This window comes from Taudactylus pleione, unplaced genomic scaffold (assembly GCF_031769625.1).
Source record: "Taudactylus pleione unplaced genomic scaffold, aTauple2 ptg000282l, whole genome shotgun sequence".
Classification (NCBI taxonomy): Eukaryota; Metazoa; Chordata; class Amphibia; order Anura; family Myobatrachidae; genus Taudactylus; species Taudactylus pleione.
The window spans coordinates 1,047,857-1,064,564 of NW_028284684.1; the positions used below are offsets into that span (position 1 = coordinate 1,047,857).

Here is a 16,708-nt window from a genome sequence, read left to right on the forward strand (position 1 = left end):
ACTGGCTCCTCCCCCTCTATGCCCCATCAGCCCCAGTTTAAGAAAGTGAGCCCGAGACGAGACGGAGGACAACAGGAAACGAGGAGGAGAAGTCCACATAACGTAACAAGACAGACCGAAGGAGAACAGAGGAACCCACTGCAGTGAACACAGGAAGTCACACAACCATATAAAGAACCAACAAAACGGCAGGTACGAAGCGCTGGGCGGGTGTCCAGCGTCCGCCTGCGTCCAGTAGACGTGGCGGTGCCCTTCCCGGCGGCTCCCCCGAAGCAGGCAGACTGCCACAGCTAACAGTCTGCCTGTCCTCAATGTTAATAAAAAATATGAAAAGGCTGGAGACAGCCTGATGTGCTACTGGCTCTCTCAGGCAAAATTTCTAAACTGGGACTGATGTGGCATTGAGGCGGAGGAGCCAGGCTCACTTCAGGCTCTACTCTACCACCGTCTGTACCCCACTGTCTTGAGCTCCAGTATCCCCTAGTGGATGAAGGAAAAATTTATATTAGATATTTCAGGTGTTCATCTGTGTTAATATGACCATATAGCAGTCCAAGCAAGTGTTATCTTAGTATTTACGGTTTATTACGTATCAAACTCTTCATTTTGTATCATTTACTCAGTTTCATAGTGCTATATCACATAAATGCATTAATTTGCATTCCAACCATTTTTGCTTCTGCTTTTATTACAATTTTTCACTACACCAGAGGAATTTGTATCATCTCCCTCAATTATGTAGACGTGTTCTTACCGGAGATATCTTTGTAACAGCCTTTATTTGCCCCTGAGACTGCGCTTGGGCCTGTATCTGAGGAACTTGAACCTGTGTAGCCTGTTGCTGGCGGAGAAGCTGGAACTGTGCAGGGGTGATAGTTTTACCAGCTAGCTGAACCCCAGTAGTGGTGGCTAACAAGAGAGGTGGAAAAAATTTAAGTGACAATTAAAATAATATATATGCAGGCTAAAAACTATATAAAGTGCAAACAAATGTGTAATTTTTATGAGGTTGCACCATAAAATGCATTTTTTATTTAGTATGACTGCTTTAAACATAATATTATTACAGTTTACTTATATGGTGTAACAAAATTCTGCAATGTCATACACGGATGTGAATTAAAAGAGACTTTATATGCACCTGTGGTCACTTGGGTTACAATGGTCCGGGCCTGGGTTTGAATAGGGGTAAGGTTAGTAGACACCACTGCCCCTCCGGTAACCGCTCGTACCCCTGGACTGGCTGCTATGGTCACCATCTCTGTGGGAGTTGTTGGTGTTGCTGCAGACCTCTGCTGAACTATTTGACCAGTTGCTGTTCCAGTAGTCTGAGGAAAATTGCTGTGTGTTAAAATACCTCCAAAATATAGGTATGACCACCAAATTATGAGCTAATGCAAATATCAAAAGACAATCACAACAACGTGCATTTAAAAATAAAGACTTACCCATTTGATATTAAATATGGACAGAAAAGTAGTAGGAGAGAAAATACCATCTTTGTAAATCTATTTAAAATGTATCTAGATGGGACTTCAGAGAAACCAAATAGACCTGTTTCACAAATTAAGTGCATTTTAAATGAGTCACATGTAGAACTGCACATAGGACACTGTGCTCAGGTTCAAGACCATCACCCCCACCCCCCCACCCCCACAGACACTTTCATCTATCAGTGTTGCAATTGCAAGGACTGGTCAGTAGTGAGTATTTTCTTCAACAACTTTTATCCTGAAAGAGGATGACTATGTTGAAACAGAGGACCACAAACATTGTGGATGACGACCAGGTCCATGATAATTTGCGCTGGATTAAAATGCAGCCATGTTACTCCAGGATTTGCATAGTGAGCTGACGATAACAAACAACCTGGTCCCTGAATTACATTTTTCGCCAGCATTTATTAGAAATACATAAAATAGGCCTGCTATAGGTTGCCTGACATGGTCAAGGATCACAGAGGTAAAAATAAGCCAAAAGGGAACACCTGAAACTGAAAGTGAGCTTACAGGAAGGCAAAGCAGAGTAAGCTCTACACATCCCTGATGTACTGACAAACCAGAAATGACCCCTCAACAAACCAAAGCAACTCCATCTTTTTACTGTTCTGTCATAAGAGAATTGTTGAGGGCCTTCAGATTCAAAACACTGTCCATCTCTTCCTGTGAATCCTAAGCAGTACAGTATATAAAGACAGACGAGCCCCTCTCCCTTCTGATGGTCTGGGTCAGTATATAGAACATCAGTATATTGTAGCTCTTGTGTGGTACAGAGAAAAGCATTTGAGCACCCTAGGTCTGTTTGAAGGTAGTTCCTAAAAGGCTATACAATATCTCTGACTGACAATGCAGGAGGAGCAGGAGAAGGATCTCGTGAAAGCAAAAGATTGTCACTAGACTACCCTCCCTCACTCGAGTCTGGCTAGAAAGCAAGAGCAGAAGGACAACAAAACTTCCCTAAGCAAGGGTTGTCTGTTCATCTCAGCCAGTATTAGTGTCTCTCCTGGACAGATGAGTTGTTGCTGTATGGGCTGCTAAGAGCCAAGCCGTAGCACAGGATTCATTGGCCCTCCCAGGGCCCGGCCCTCCCCCTATGGTGCCAGGCTAGCTGTTCCTGCAGTGTGTTGCGCAGGGCAGGCACATCTGCCCTCCCATTCGGCTCCTCCTCTCCTCATTGACTGATACTGGGAAGAGGTGTGGTCGCCTCCTCCAAGCATCAGTAGTGAGGAGAGATGGAGCCGACCGGGAGAGAAGGTGTGCCTGCACTGCGCAACACACTGTGAAGGACGACGCAACCACGGAGCAGGTAACTCAGGGAGAGGAGAGTGGGTAGAGGAAGGGTGCCGGGGACCTTAGCGGGGCTCTCCAGTACCCACTTGTGTGGTGCCTTGTAACACAGTGTCATCATCCTGCACGTCTCCCCACGCTCATCCGCACACTGCCGGTGGAGTCTGAGTATCTCGGGGTTCCAGGTCCTGGGTCGCACTTGGGTCAGAAACACATGGGCAGACTTTCAGCAGTGTAGCTGTGGGACCTGGGATGAACGGTTACGACCAGAACACTGAGCTTGATTGCAAGAGTTCCAGCATTGCAGCGCTCAGGATGAAAGCCAAGGAACACAGTGCAGCCATGTCTTGGGCAACATGACAGGGCTACCTGCTGCCAGCCAAACACTGACACTACACCAGTCTCATGGGGGGGCCTTTGTTGGGGAAGAGTGCGGAGGGGGCGGGGACCCATGAAAATTTTGCTATGGGGCCCCCCTAGGTCTAGTTACACCCCTGACAGGATTGGTGTAGTAGTGAAGATATATTGACCGTTCAAGAGTTGCTATTATCCCAGAGTTCCTGCTATCAGACAGTTGTCCTTTTTATAGAGTCCCGAATGCTGAAGAACACGGACGCTATTCAGCTTTCCCTGAATGATGCATGATAATATGCGATGCTGTAGATAAGAGCAGCAGTCTAACCTCTCTATTTGAAGCACAGAAAATGTCCTCAGAGGCCATGGACAGAGATGGGAGTAAAAGGCATCCATAATGGAAATGGACAGGAGAAGAATAAAACATATCATGCACCAGGGCACATCTGAAGCTTTCGCTCACTTAAATCAAATAAAATGCTTGTGTCCATTTTACTTTAGAAGGTTGTCATTTTTTTTAATGCAAACAACTGAGTACTAGTAGTTGGAAAAAAAAAAAAGACTTTAGCTAATGCAGCACATGCAACGGACGCATTATTTCAATCAGTGTACTTTAATACACATTTGACCACAATTAAAGTAGTATCACTTGCAATGTACAGGCAAAATTAGTATTTTTAGGATGTTTGTCGCAATAAAAAAAAAAAATATATACTAATGAAATGTTTTGGAAGTTAACCAAGCTTACTTACTGAAACTGTACCAGTTACCACTGGAGATACCAGACGCTTGTTAAGGGGCTGGAAAGTAGCAGGAGACACTCCTGCCACTGTGTTTACAAGCACATTTGCAGTGACCGTTCCTAAAGATAGGAAAAAGGTAAAAAGTCATGAAAGATTCTATAACACCTAAAAATGTGAAGAGTCTATGTAATTATATTGACACATACAGCATCTTTAAAATATCTATTTACATTATTTACATATTTTGATAGCTTTGTAAAATACATAAGTGATGCTAAAGTATGCATCAACTTCTGATATCACTTCTGTGTTCGAAAATGTGTACATTATAAGGAAAAAACAACCAATTACTGTAAATTATTAGGCATAAATTACTTAGGAGATCCATGACCTATAGAAAAGCACTCCACCTGCAGTTTTCTACCATATAACGGTCACATAATTCCTCTATACGTTATTCATATATATCATTATTGTGAATTATATCTTTCTATGATCATATAAGAGGATTTTTGTCACTTTAAATAATTTAAGTTCACTGATATAGTGTCAATGTTGGAGTGAAGTGGGTGCAAAAGTAATGCAGGTAAATTATATCTACTGTAACTTTTGGTCGTACACCTCCCTTTTTACACCAAGTCTACCACGAGCACTCAGTTATCCTTAACCAAGCCCCACAGGAAAAGAAAGAGAAACAAACAAGAAGGAGGAAGAACAATGTCCTCCTTAAACATCAAACATAAAATTGAAAAAACAAAAACAAAAGGGTGGGCGCCAAGTGTCCTCTAATGGACTTTACTTGCGTTAAATCTTTTTGTCCTCCAGTTGAGGGGACAGTGTGTAAATAATAGGGACAACACAAAGCTGACTCAAAGGAGGCAGCTCAATTAGCTCTTTGCTGCGATGTCCCATTTCAGAACGGCAGCAAGTAACATCGCTAATTTTTTCTTGCACCCCAGAAGGTGCACAGGAAAGCTAGCTTAATTCAGCCTAGGCAAATCTGTGTAAAGCAAAACATTGCGGGATGTATGACGGCTCATAGCTTATAATTGACTCAGACCCAAAGGGTGGTTACACCCAGTGGAAGCAGTGAAAAAGGACATTCATTCTAAGGCTTGCACCCCTGGGTGCAAATGCATAACTGCAGAATCTGGTTAATGAATGAACCAACCAACCAGCTGGCAGCCCAACACAGTTCTCAGCCGAAACTCCACACTACGCTGCCCAGAATGAGACTTCAGATATTTAGGAATAGGCTGCTGAGCCACACTTTTCAGACATGAAAGTAGAGCAGACAAACATCCACATGGCAATGGCAGAATACAATCAGAAAAGTGAAAAGAACCTACAAGACAACCCACAAAGTCCAAAAAACTGAGGGAACAAACTGCTCTATAAATCCTGGTACCTCCCAAACAGAGAGGATACAAAATTGGATGCTTAGAGCAACTAAGACTGCTGCTGCTTCTGGCATGCTGCTCTACATAGAGAGAGAGAGAGAGAGATGGCCAAGGAGGAGTTGCATGAAGAGGGAGTAAACATCCAGACAGGACCCACTGCCAATCTTAATCTCTAGTTCTAATTAAGAACCTGAAAGTGCTGTCCTGCACAGTCAACAAACAAACAAAAAATGTTGCTCTGTACTGGCTTCCGCTATACCGCATGGAAGTTGCATACTTTCTCCCGGTCAAATGAGGAAACTGTAAAGAGCTTTTTTTTTTTTTTTTTTAAATGATATTCCATGTTACTTCAGTAATCTATATTTTAAAATGCAGATATTAAATAAAAAGTTTAAATTAATAGTGACGATATATGTTAAAAATCCTCTTGTACCGCTGTATAATGTTTATATAAAATAATCTTTATGATTTAGTTCTTCATAATATGCATTTCTATGTGGAATAAAAGTGATATTTTTGTGTGTTTTCATAACATCATATTTACATATTGAAACTGAATACCATGTATAAAACCATAAATCAAACATGTTTCTAGCTCACACATTATAATAATTAATTATTCAGAGAATTCTCTCACCAGTGGTTATGCTGGTCCCAGGTACAGCAGCTTTAATGGTGCCAGTCTGTCAAACAAAGTATTCCAGTTACACAATTTTACAATCAGAAACTTAGAAAATTAAAATCTAACAAAGATAAAAAAAAAACAACACCAAAAACAGTGACAGAAAAAAAGTTTTCTTTTTCTTTTTACTATTACGAGGGATGTAACACTGAACCCTAGATGACATAAAAAAAGTCAAATTACCATTTACCCAACTCTACTTTAATTCATGGGCTGCGTGCTTCACATAACCTAACTGCTCAACATGCATGCAATCTTTTTATGCCTAAGCTTTGTGTGCCTTATAAAGTCTATAAGCACAATTTGTACACAAGCGTTTGATGGTGTGATGTCAGTTTGGGCCTCATGGAGTCAACTCATAAAAATGTTGCACAGCCTTTTTTATTCTGACATCCCGTACTATTAAACTATTAGTGCAATATTAGCACTTCAATTTCATGAATGTCATGAAGTCGGTTAGCACTAGGTCATAAAGGATTTTGATTCTTCTTTGCTATCCTGTTTTTTTTGTTTTAGGAATTTAGGCATCATTCTAGTTTTCCTTACTCTCCGTGCTTTTATCACGCCATTCCCATCAGATGTCCTGAGGTGTTTATGATTAATAGCTACATCATCATTTATGTAAAATAGCCCAACCATTACAGCAGTTTCCCTTCAAAACACAAGAGTATTAAAAAAGAAAACTTACAAATGAAATATTTGTATTATCTATTGCTTTCCAACTCAAATCACCTGCCTGGCATAAAAACATGAGAGATATAAAGAGAGTAGTATAAATTATACATATTAATATGGCTTACAAGAAGTGTTGGAGTAGTTATAGATGCCGTTCCAGCGTTGGGACCCTTGGCAACTTGTGCCTGAGTAACCACAGCATTTGGAGCCTGTGCCTGTGCAGTTTGCACAGTTGCGGGCTGGGCTGGCTGCTGTCCATTTTGCTGTGGCTGCGCTGGTAATGGGCCAGGTGGCTGCTGTGCTCGAACCTGCTCCAAAGCCTTTGACAAAACATAGCAAAAGTTTTTTAGTTAAGTATATGCTGGGTACGTATGCACTACTTTAGTAATACTAAATATAAAAATATTGTATAAATGAACACACCTTCTTCTCTTTGGCTATACGATCTGCTCGCAATGAGGCCACCTGAATTGGGGGCAAGGGCTTGTCATAGTTGATGCCACTAGAACAAAATAAGCAAAGACTAAGTAAAAATTCTTCAGCAGCATTTAAGAGAATCTGTGTTACACGGATTGAGCAATTCTAATAATATTTAGTAGGGTTATTATAATTAATAGCAAATAAGTGCAGTTTATCCACGATACCTTTCTACCAGAACAGATGCATGCTTGGGATTCTTCTGGAAAGGATTCAAGCCTAACCTGAAACAGATACCGACAATACAAGATACTGAGTAAGTCACCTTCAAAATAAATCATCATCATGCTCGCATTAAACTATGATAGAGAATTTCATAAACTAGATTCTGTTTCCAGAAGTTTTAAAGCTGACAAAGTGAAACATACGATCAGCCTAAATCTAGAGAGAAACACAATATATTTGATTCTATTCTATCTTCTTTTGTGTGGGGGGATAAGAGACCTTGGATTGCTCTCCATACCCTATGTAGTTCTAAATCTGCAGGTGATTTGGCCCTTTCTAACTTACTACTTAATTATATGGCATCACAAATGCCGCACTTCATGACTTGGTTGACGGTTGGTAATGATACCACTCTGGTGGAATTTCTTGGTGAGTAAACGGGGTCCCCTTTAGCTCTTTTACAGGTTTTACGCTCTGTGAAAACGCCAGGCAGAGATCTCCCCCCTTACTTCAACTTGCTCGACTGGTCTGGCATTTTGCTCAAGCACTATTGGGGATGAGGGTATGAATCCTGATGTCCCCCTGTGGTTTAATGGTGGTTTTTCTAATCGGGTGTGCTGGGATCGGATACCTTTTGCACTTCTCATGGTTTCAAAACACTTGGTCATTTGTTTTATAATGGGGTCCTCCACTCCTTTGATCATTTGCGCATGAAGTTTGGCTTTCCTCGTACAGCCTTCTATAGATACCTTCAGCTTCGTCATGCCCAACACGCCCAGTTTGGATCGGATCCTATTTTATTATTACCTTCTCTTCTTAAACTAGCTCTCCTCCAATTACCTGCTCGTAAGACGGTCCCCTATCTTTATAGTGATCTACCGTCCCATAATTTACCAGATGCCCTTCTCCTTAGGAATAAATAGGAATTAAACTTGGGTTCTCTTAAAGATGAGCAATGGTCTCAGTTGTTGTGTGGTACACTTCCCCTTGTGCCAGTTTCCAACAAATCCATTATTTTATTATGCACAGGTCTGACCGTTCCCGTTCCTATTGAGCATATAGATATTAAAAGTTCCAACTAATTGTCTCAAATGTTGTGTACGTAACTATGATTTTTGGCTTTTATGATAAGCTTAAAACATAACGATAAATATTTATATCAAACAATTCTTCAATATCCAACGCGAATAGACAAAGTTTTTTGCTTCTAGTGGAAGTAATGTTGGAGAAGTAAATTGCATATCCGACCATACTAATTTCCAAAAATGATTAACTCTAGGGCCCTTCTCCGCGGAGATCGTTTCATGTGATTTTTTTTTTCTTGAACAGATGTCTCTTTAGTTTACCCCTTTTACTCTCTTTTCATTCGGTTGTTTTCCTTTACCGCCATGCTCGAGCTGTTAATATGTTACATCTAGGATTCCGGGTTTGGCTTATTACTGATATCCCTTTGCCCTTATATTTTGTTACTTACTAATGTGCTTTTTGCTGGCAATGCTCACGTCTTTTGTAAATATTCTGTATTTTATTTGTTGTTCTGTTTAGAACATCTAGAACATTTTTCAATCAAAACACTACAGGATTAAAAACACAATATATTTTTAGTTTACATACTGTAGAGTTTACCAAAAGTCAGCAAGCTTATTACACATAAATAGGAGACGCAATTTCTATGCTGCCGTAATGAAAAATTCTACCTAACACACATCTTATATATTGTATATAATAATCTTGAACTTCTGTCCCTACATTACTCACAAAGGTTTGATGGGCGGACTTCTCTTTCCAGCAGTCATCTTCATCAGGTCAAAACGGGTGGTGTACAACTGACTGTGTGTTAGTCCCTCATCTTGTGCATATATCTGGCTGGTCCTCAGGGGTTTATTCTTCATAAACCAGAAGGGGAAAAAGCATTGCTAATTGGTTGCAGTGATCACAATTTACATAATATAGATTTGGAAATATTTAATGTACTCATCTCAATTGCTTCAACACAACACATTTCAGGCCACTATGAAAACAGGATTTTGGTACTTACCGATAAATCCCTTTCTCCGATTCCACAGGGGACACTGGAGTTCAAGACAGTAGGGGTATAGACGGTGGTAGAGTAGAGCCTGGCACTTTAAATAATCTAGAAGTGTGACTGGCTCCTCCCCCTCTATGCCCCATCAGCCCCAGTTTAAGAACTGAGCCCGAGAGGAGACGGAGGACAACAGGAAAACGAGGAGAAGGAGAAGACCACAGAACGGAACAATACCGACTGAAGGAGAACAGAGGAAACCACTGCAGGGAACACATGCAGCCACACAACTATATAAAGACCCACAACAGGCAGGTACGCCGCGCCGGGCGGGCGTCCAGTGTCCCCTGTGGAATCGGAGAAAGGGATTTATCGGTAAATACCAAAATCCTGTTTTCTCCTTCATCCACTAGGGGACACTGGAGTTCAAGACAGTGGGGACGTCCCAAAGCCAACCTCCCGGGTGGGAAGCGCGGAGAACATGCCGACCCTTCAGGCAACCGAACAGGGACCGCATAGAACCGGAGGTTCAACGGAAGGCAAGAGCTGAGAATCAAGTGTCGTGAGCCAGGAGACAACCAGAACTCCGTGCGGAACAGACACAGAATACCACAACGTACAGTAATCGAATGGAATAAGCGGCTAGCGAGAAAACACCCTCAGATGAGAAGCATCAGAACACTGTAAACTCAGCTGAAAACAGACCAAGCCAGACTGTTGGGAGCAGAGAACTCCTACCCGAATCCATAGGAGAAGGGCAGTAACCCGAGAAGAAACCTCGAGGAAACCGTACCAGATTCGGAAACAGGAAGCTGCCACATTTTGCAGATAGCAGAATACCAGCACTGCTGGACATAACTCATATAGATAGAAGTATAACGATACCAATCTACAAAAACAGAGAGTCCACAGACTCCTCACAAAAAGTATAAGGTAAAAGTCAAGGCCGCACAGTCGCCCTGAACCCTTCCGAAAGTCCAACTACTACAAAGTTGTGAACCAGCGGAAGGATGAGACCATAGAAATCTCCAACGAGTGGAGATCACCCTGGGCATGAGGCCGAGGCGGCTTCGAGAAGATTGAGATTACAATACCTTCCAGAGGGTCAGACCGCAGTACAACCCCTTCTGAGAACAGGAATAAACCAGCAACTGAAACCCTGACGCTAAAGAGAAAACAACGGACAACTTCCAACATGATGGAAGTGCATAGGTAGTAGTAACTGCTGGCCTGAACATAGCATGAAAACAACCAGGAAGATACCAGTCAGGTACCTGTCAGTATGATAAAAATATCAACAGCTACTGAACAGGAAACCCACCAGGCCCCCTGAGTGGAACATAGTGACTGTCACACTTCTATGTAAAGATGTGCAGTAGCCCAGAGATGTGCTTTGGTCCATAACGCCAACAGATTCTAGTAGAATTGGTTCTCAATGTTGTAACTATGCACCCACACTCCAGGAAAATTCTAAAGTGTAGAGCCAACTGATTAAAAGAGCGGATGGCTGCTAGGAGGCAGTAAGGGAGAAGAACTCTATGTATGTCAGTTTACATGAAATAGGAGCCTCTACCGAGGCATTAGTGGGTAAGCTCTCACCTGTGAGCGACCAGAAGCCCTCTGGCCCGAAATGTAGAATGTCACTGACCTGTTGTATCGCAAAGCAACCCGCCACATTAGGAATAGAGAGTAGCTTCAGTGGGCTAAGACCAATGCCCTACAGCACGTACTTCAGTCTGGAGATGTGCAGTAGAAAATACTGTGGAAACTAGCAGAATGTTAGTGGAGACAAGAAGGTCGTAAAACAGGACTCTATACCTGAGCCTGTTCCATTAGAGACGTGTATCTGAAGATTATACTTATACCCCAAAAACGGTCTGCTAGTTTAAGTATCCTTACATAAATATTTACAATGTGTATTATGCCCACCAATCTAATATAACCCAGGTCTGTCCCTGCCTAAATCGGTAGGTGGCCCTAGGCCTTCAAGATATGAATTGTACCTAAGGGCCCTTTAGACTCATTCTATTGAGATATACGACAATAATATGGAGTATCGGAATCGATACTGAGAAGGGTACCTGTACTTAGACATAGAACTCGTTAGTTATCCCAAGCAAAGAAGGGAGATAGCAGTAGTGATAACCCCAGTAGGGTTAAACAGAAAACAGGTTTTTGTTTCCCAATTATTAGGAAATATACATACAAGGAATGAGCGTCTTACCAGTTTGCTACCAAGTGCATCACTGTAATGATAATAGGTCCCCCGAAACGGGGCGCCATAGATATAGACTAACATGAACCGAGCTATATAAGTATATATCCTTATATACATGTGACATGGCTAGGGTCCATACTAGAAGCAATGCCTTAGGGAATTGTGACTATCACTATGTAAGCTGCAGCACATGACTTTAGATTATAGAGCCACCATATAATATGTATGGATATAGCCTACAGCTTCTGGTAAATCCCTGGCGGCTTCCCATGCGTGGTATTATAGGTAACCTAATGCTTGTAGAAGTATAGGCCTCCTACACATATACAGTATATACACACAACCCAATCCCCCGGGAGAGATCGTGTTAAGCGGATTTATTGTACCATCTACCGCATCAGGAGTCCAGCCTCCAATCGCAGCCTTCTATCAATATGCAAGGTATCAGACATAAAACTGATAACAACAGATCCTACCCCTGCTCTTATGGTAAGGATAAGAAGCGATATCCACATATGCATATGCATACCTACATACAAATTTAGTAGGTGACAATAATATTGTAAAATTAGAACATGAGCAAAAATTAAAGCCATGGAAGGAACTGAGCCCAAGGACAAAATTCACTCCAGCATGTATATGTTCTACTGCAGGGCTAGTATAAAATACAATATACATATTACATATATATATATATACACACACACATATACATACCATACACGTGGCTTACCCCCACGCAGGGGAACTGCTCATGTACCGCGTGTGGCCGTCACTCTGCTACTGCGCAGGGGCAGGGTATGTTAGCTGCGTGCTGTCCCAGACTGGTTTCAATCCTGGGACCCTTCTGTTACAGGTGTACTCGCCTTAGCAGGTGAGCCATTTTAGCGCCAGATTAACCCATTTTTCGAAGTGGGAATCAAAAAGACCACCTCAGTGCTGTGAGGCAGCAATGCCACGTTACTAACCTCTTCCTGTATGTGCTGCCGAAGGGAACACATGAGAAATAAATAGATGCACATATGCATACCTTCTAAAGTAAGCACAGAAAACTGGTGAAAGGTTTTAAGACCAGCCTATAATGTAGTATATGTAGTAATGTAGTATATGTGCTGCCACATATATGCATGGGAAGATACTGCCCCTCTTTAAGGCGAGCCCATGTGAGGCATAAGCCTGGGGATGGGACGCCAAAATGTGCTAACCCTGGGTGAAGGGTATGCTATAACCATAAGTTCTGGCAGCAGCACCAGAACAGTAGAGCTAGTACACCATGAGGCTATGATACTTCACAAGCTAAGATACCAAGCCATTAGATTAAGCTAGGCGCCCTTTGTTATAGAACGAAGGGAAGCCTGCCAAGCGGCGCTGCATTGGCGGGACTGTCTCGTCAATCCCTCGCTTCTAGCTGTGATGCATCGACTGAACTGGCCTCTTTCAGAACCGCCTAACGTGGTGTTATGGTGCAAAAGGGAATTGGGCTAGTTCCCATACAGCTAGCAACCAGCTATGCACTGTAGCTAGCACTAAACTCCTGTCATACAAGGACAGGGCCTCCCCTACCCTTTGCGCTGAAGCACTCCCAGTGTGGAAGGCGTAAGAGACCCACGCTAAAGCACTCCCTGCTGCAGGTAGTGCACTGAGCTATCATGCTTGTGTGCAGTAGTAACTACAGTCCTTAAAAGGGAAACAGGGGGCGCTGTTTGTACATGAATACCGCGCTGTACGTGTGCAAACTGCTACACTCCAGTTAGCACAGCGCTGCTAGCCCCCTTAATAGTATAAAGCGGTGATGCTGTCCTGCTGTGACAGGAGTGTGAAGGTCATACAGCACTGCATCGGGGAGCCGCATTGTGCTGGTATAACGTAAGGCTATTAGCCCTATGTTATAGCTAACAGGGAAGCCTGCTCAGCCCAGCCAGGAGCTGCGGGACGCGGCATCTCCTCCTGAGATCTAGATGAGGAGCGTTGCTAATTTTTTAAAACCAGCCTAAGCAAAGACAGTGCTGCCTGCACCGGGAGAACATACAAACTCCACACAGCAAGAGCCGTGGAGAGATCCGAGCCCTGCGCTGATACTTTTTTGTAGCCAGCCCTATACTCCTATCTCTACTTTTGTGCTAGCAGCACTCCCAGCGTGGGAGAAGGAGGGAGTCGCGTAGGATACCCACGCTAATTAACCCTGTTGCAGGAGTTAGGAGGCAGCCGCGCTCTTCAGGCGCTGGTCTGCACTGCACCTTTAACCAGCGGCAGGCAGTGGTACAGATGGCGCGGCTATTATGCATGACGCGCCCTTCCCTAAAATCCCGGCTATCAGTGTGTGCGCGCGCGCGTGCACTGTTATGCTCGCCTCTGCCCACTTACTAGGAAAGAGTGGGCTGGGCGTAATGTAGGGAACACAACCTTCCTCCCGGCCCTGCAGAACGGGGTGCGGGACCAGCAGATACATTTATAAGGCTGGGCCGCTCAATAAGGGAAGCCTCTTTACGCGGGTACTCCTTACCAAGGATCGCGCTGCTTGTCAGCGCTGCAACTGCCTCTGTAGAGGGACGCGTCTGGCCTCCTGAAGCCGGCCATTACACCAGATGGCAGGACCTCGCCTGTGCTGCACTATTTAGTGAGCAGCGGTGCGGCGTCTGTCTTACTCACACCTGGCTGCCCCGCTGGTTGGGCTGCCCCGCAATTAGGGCCGCGAAGGGGGGCGTGGCTTTTCCCCGAGTGCGGCCGCCATTTTAATAATGGGGGGGCTGCTGCTGCCCGCTCTAGACGCGGCAGGATGCCCTCCCAGGTACCTCTGAGGTCCCTTCCCGGGGGGACTAATGCAGAGTATGTCAGCGCAGCAGCGCTAACGGACCGGCAGACCGCGCTGCTCTCAGATGAGGGCTTAGAGCACGAGCCCGACTCCATCCCCTCGTTAATAGGAGGGGGATGGCTAGGAATAAGTCAGTCAGCAGCTCCGACACTACCACTTTCACTGGCAGGGGGAAGGAGCAGTGTGTGACAGCCATGCAGTGTGCGCTGTCCCTGAGCCCAGCGTTTTGGCCCACCACTCCAGCTAGTCAGGAGTAGTGGGATATACTTACGGACTGCTGCGGCCGGGTTGCTGGGCTGGGGGCCAAATGAGGAAACCCGGACACGAACCGGTTTCAGTTGTGGCGGGTCCTCATGGAGTCCGATGACTCTGTTTAAAGTCCCCCCTCAGGGTCACCGGACACAGACTGCAGTAGCCGTGTGGTGCCCTCCCGGCGGCTCCCACGTAGCAGGCAGACTGCCACAGTAAGCAGCCTGCCTGTCCTCATTGCTTGTATAAAAGCTTAAAATATGATTATATGAGAAAGGCTGGAGACAGCCTGATGTGCGACCGGCTCTCTCGGGCACATTCTAAAAACTGGGGCTGATGGGGCATAGAGGGGGAGGAGCCAGTCACACTTCTAGATTATTTAAAGTGCCAGGCTCTACTCTACCACCGTCTATACCCCTACTGTCTTGAACTCCAGTGTCCCCTAGTGGATGAAGGAGAAAAGGACGCCGTACAAAAAACAGTATTCCTGGACATCTAAGCCCCTTTGCAGCACCACACCACAATATACCTTAAATATGTTTTCGGTCTTCTTTTTTGGACTGACATCATACAGCAACTGCAATAAAAGATAAAGTTTGTAAGAATGGTTGTCAAAACTAGTTTGCTATATTTTAAACCAATTTGATGCAGTGAACCATATATAGAAATTATATATACATATCCGCAGATAATATATAAAGCACGGGAGAAGTGGCTATACTAATGGTGGGTACACACTGGGCGATATTACTGAGCGACTGCACGATTACGACATCGTAATCGTGCAATCGCTCAGTAATCGTGCACAAATCGTGCACTTTTATGTCGGAAACGACTAGCAATGCGCACTCCCGCTGGTCGTTTCCGACATTGTCCATTGCCTGAACATGCAGCACAATCTGACGACCTCGTCAGGTTGCTGCATGTTGGGGAATGGGGGAGAGAGCCCGGCGCTGAACGATATCGTTAATGATATCGTTCAGTGGCTGTGCTCAATGTCATGAACGACATTGAGCACAGCCTGCCGGGGACACACTACACGATATCGCTCAGGAAGCATAATCATGTAGTGTGTACGCACCTTAAGTTCCAGATCAACTACTGTATGCATGTATTAAAATATTCAGCACGTTTTGTGCACAGCTCTCCTCTCTATCCTCATCCAGCAGGGAATACAAGATAATGCTTTTACCGTGCCGTCTCTTTTTTTACTATACACATTTACTTTAACAAAAGCTGCTAATGCAACTGGCAAGTGTCATCGCCAAATGGACTAACAACAGAGCAGGACTGAGGAGACCCCATTATTATAAATATGGTTGGCTAGGTAATACCTGACATATTAGCTATGCCACTATAGGCACCAGCATGGGCACAAGGTCTAAAAATAAAGCCAATGCAGAGCCTAATAAAAGGTTTCTTACTCAATAGACAGGATTCTAGAGATTCAGCTCCTGGGTTAGCAGGAAGCAAAAGCGTTTGGTTTTGGCTCAATCCTGGCAAGGATCAGAGTCTAAGGAAGGTGAGGTTGTGAAGGAGTCAGATATTGGAGGACTCATCTGTTTTTGATAACTACTCAACTAGATGACATGGGGTGGAAGATTTAGTGCAGGCAATGCACCAAATGTTGCACACCAAGGACAATGAAGAGTCAGAAATATGTGAAAATATGCTGTTTAAAAGAAAGGAAAAGCAGCTTCCTTCAACACCGGGTCATTCCGCAGCAGATCAACACAATTTCAGAAAAAATTCCACCTTACATTCTCTACTTTCAATAATTTGGTATAATAAAACTTGCCATGGGTGTAAAGAAAACCCCCAAATCTTAGGCTATAAAGTACACTGGTTTTAAAGTTATATGCCTTTAAAGCTGCAATTTGTAAACAAAAAGGTGAATCCATTAACTCCAATGGAATGTACACCATTTCTAAAAAAAATACTAAAATTAACTGAATCCTTCAGCACCATCCATCCAGAGCAGCAGCACCGAATGGTAATGATCTGTAGAAAGCTTTTTTACACATATGTGAAAGACATAAAATGATCACAAAAGTTTTAAATATTTTAGTATTAACATAATGTACATAATATACATCAAAGGGATTGTTTAAGGCGATAGATTAA

The 16,708-nt window shown here is 43.6% G+C and overlaps 1 protein-coding gene across 4 annotated transcripts in view; it reads right to left on the bottom strand.

The window, feature by feature from the left end:
- Positions 1 to 16,708, bottom strand: part of LOC148512088 (E1A-binding protein p400-like) — a 206,846-nt gene that overhangs the window by 34,113 nt on the left and 156,025 nt on the right. For all 4 annotated transcript variants that reach the window (XM_088482083.1, XM_088482082.1, XM_088482081.1 and 1 more), the window contains exons 38-46: positions 15,114 to 15,161; positions 9,041 to 9,168; positions 7,285 to 7,341; positions 7,064 to 7,142; positions 6,766 to 6,960; positions 5,921 to 5,966; positions 3,893 to 4,002; positions 1,142 to 1,328; positions 755 to 909 (exon numbers count right to left, since the gene is read on the bottom strand). In XM_088482083.1, coding sequence (XP_088338209.1) covers positions 755 to 909; positions 1,142 to 1,328; positions 3,893 to 4,002; positions 5,921 to 5,966; positions 6,766 to 6,960; positions 7,064 to 7,142; positions 7,285 to 7,341; positions 9,041 to 9,168; positions 15,114 to 15,161 — 1,005 coding nt within the window. The remainder of the gene's footprint in view (positions 1 to 754; positions 910 to 1,141; positions 1,329 to 3,892; positions 4,003 to 5,920; positions 5,967 to 6,765; positions 6,961 to 7,063; positions 7,143 to 7,284; positions 7,342 to 9,040; positions 9,169 to 15,113; positions 15,162 to 16,708) is intronic.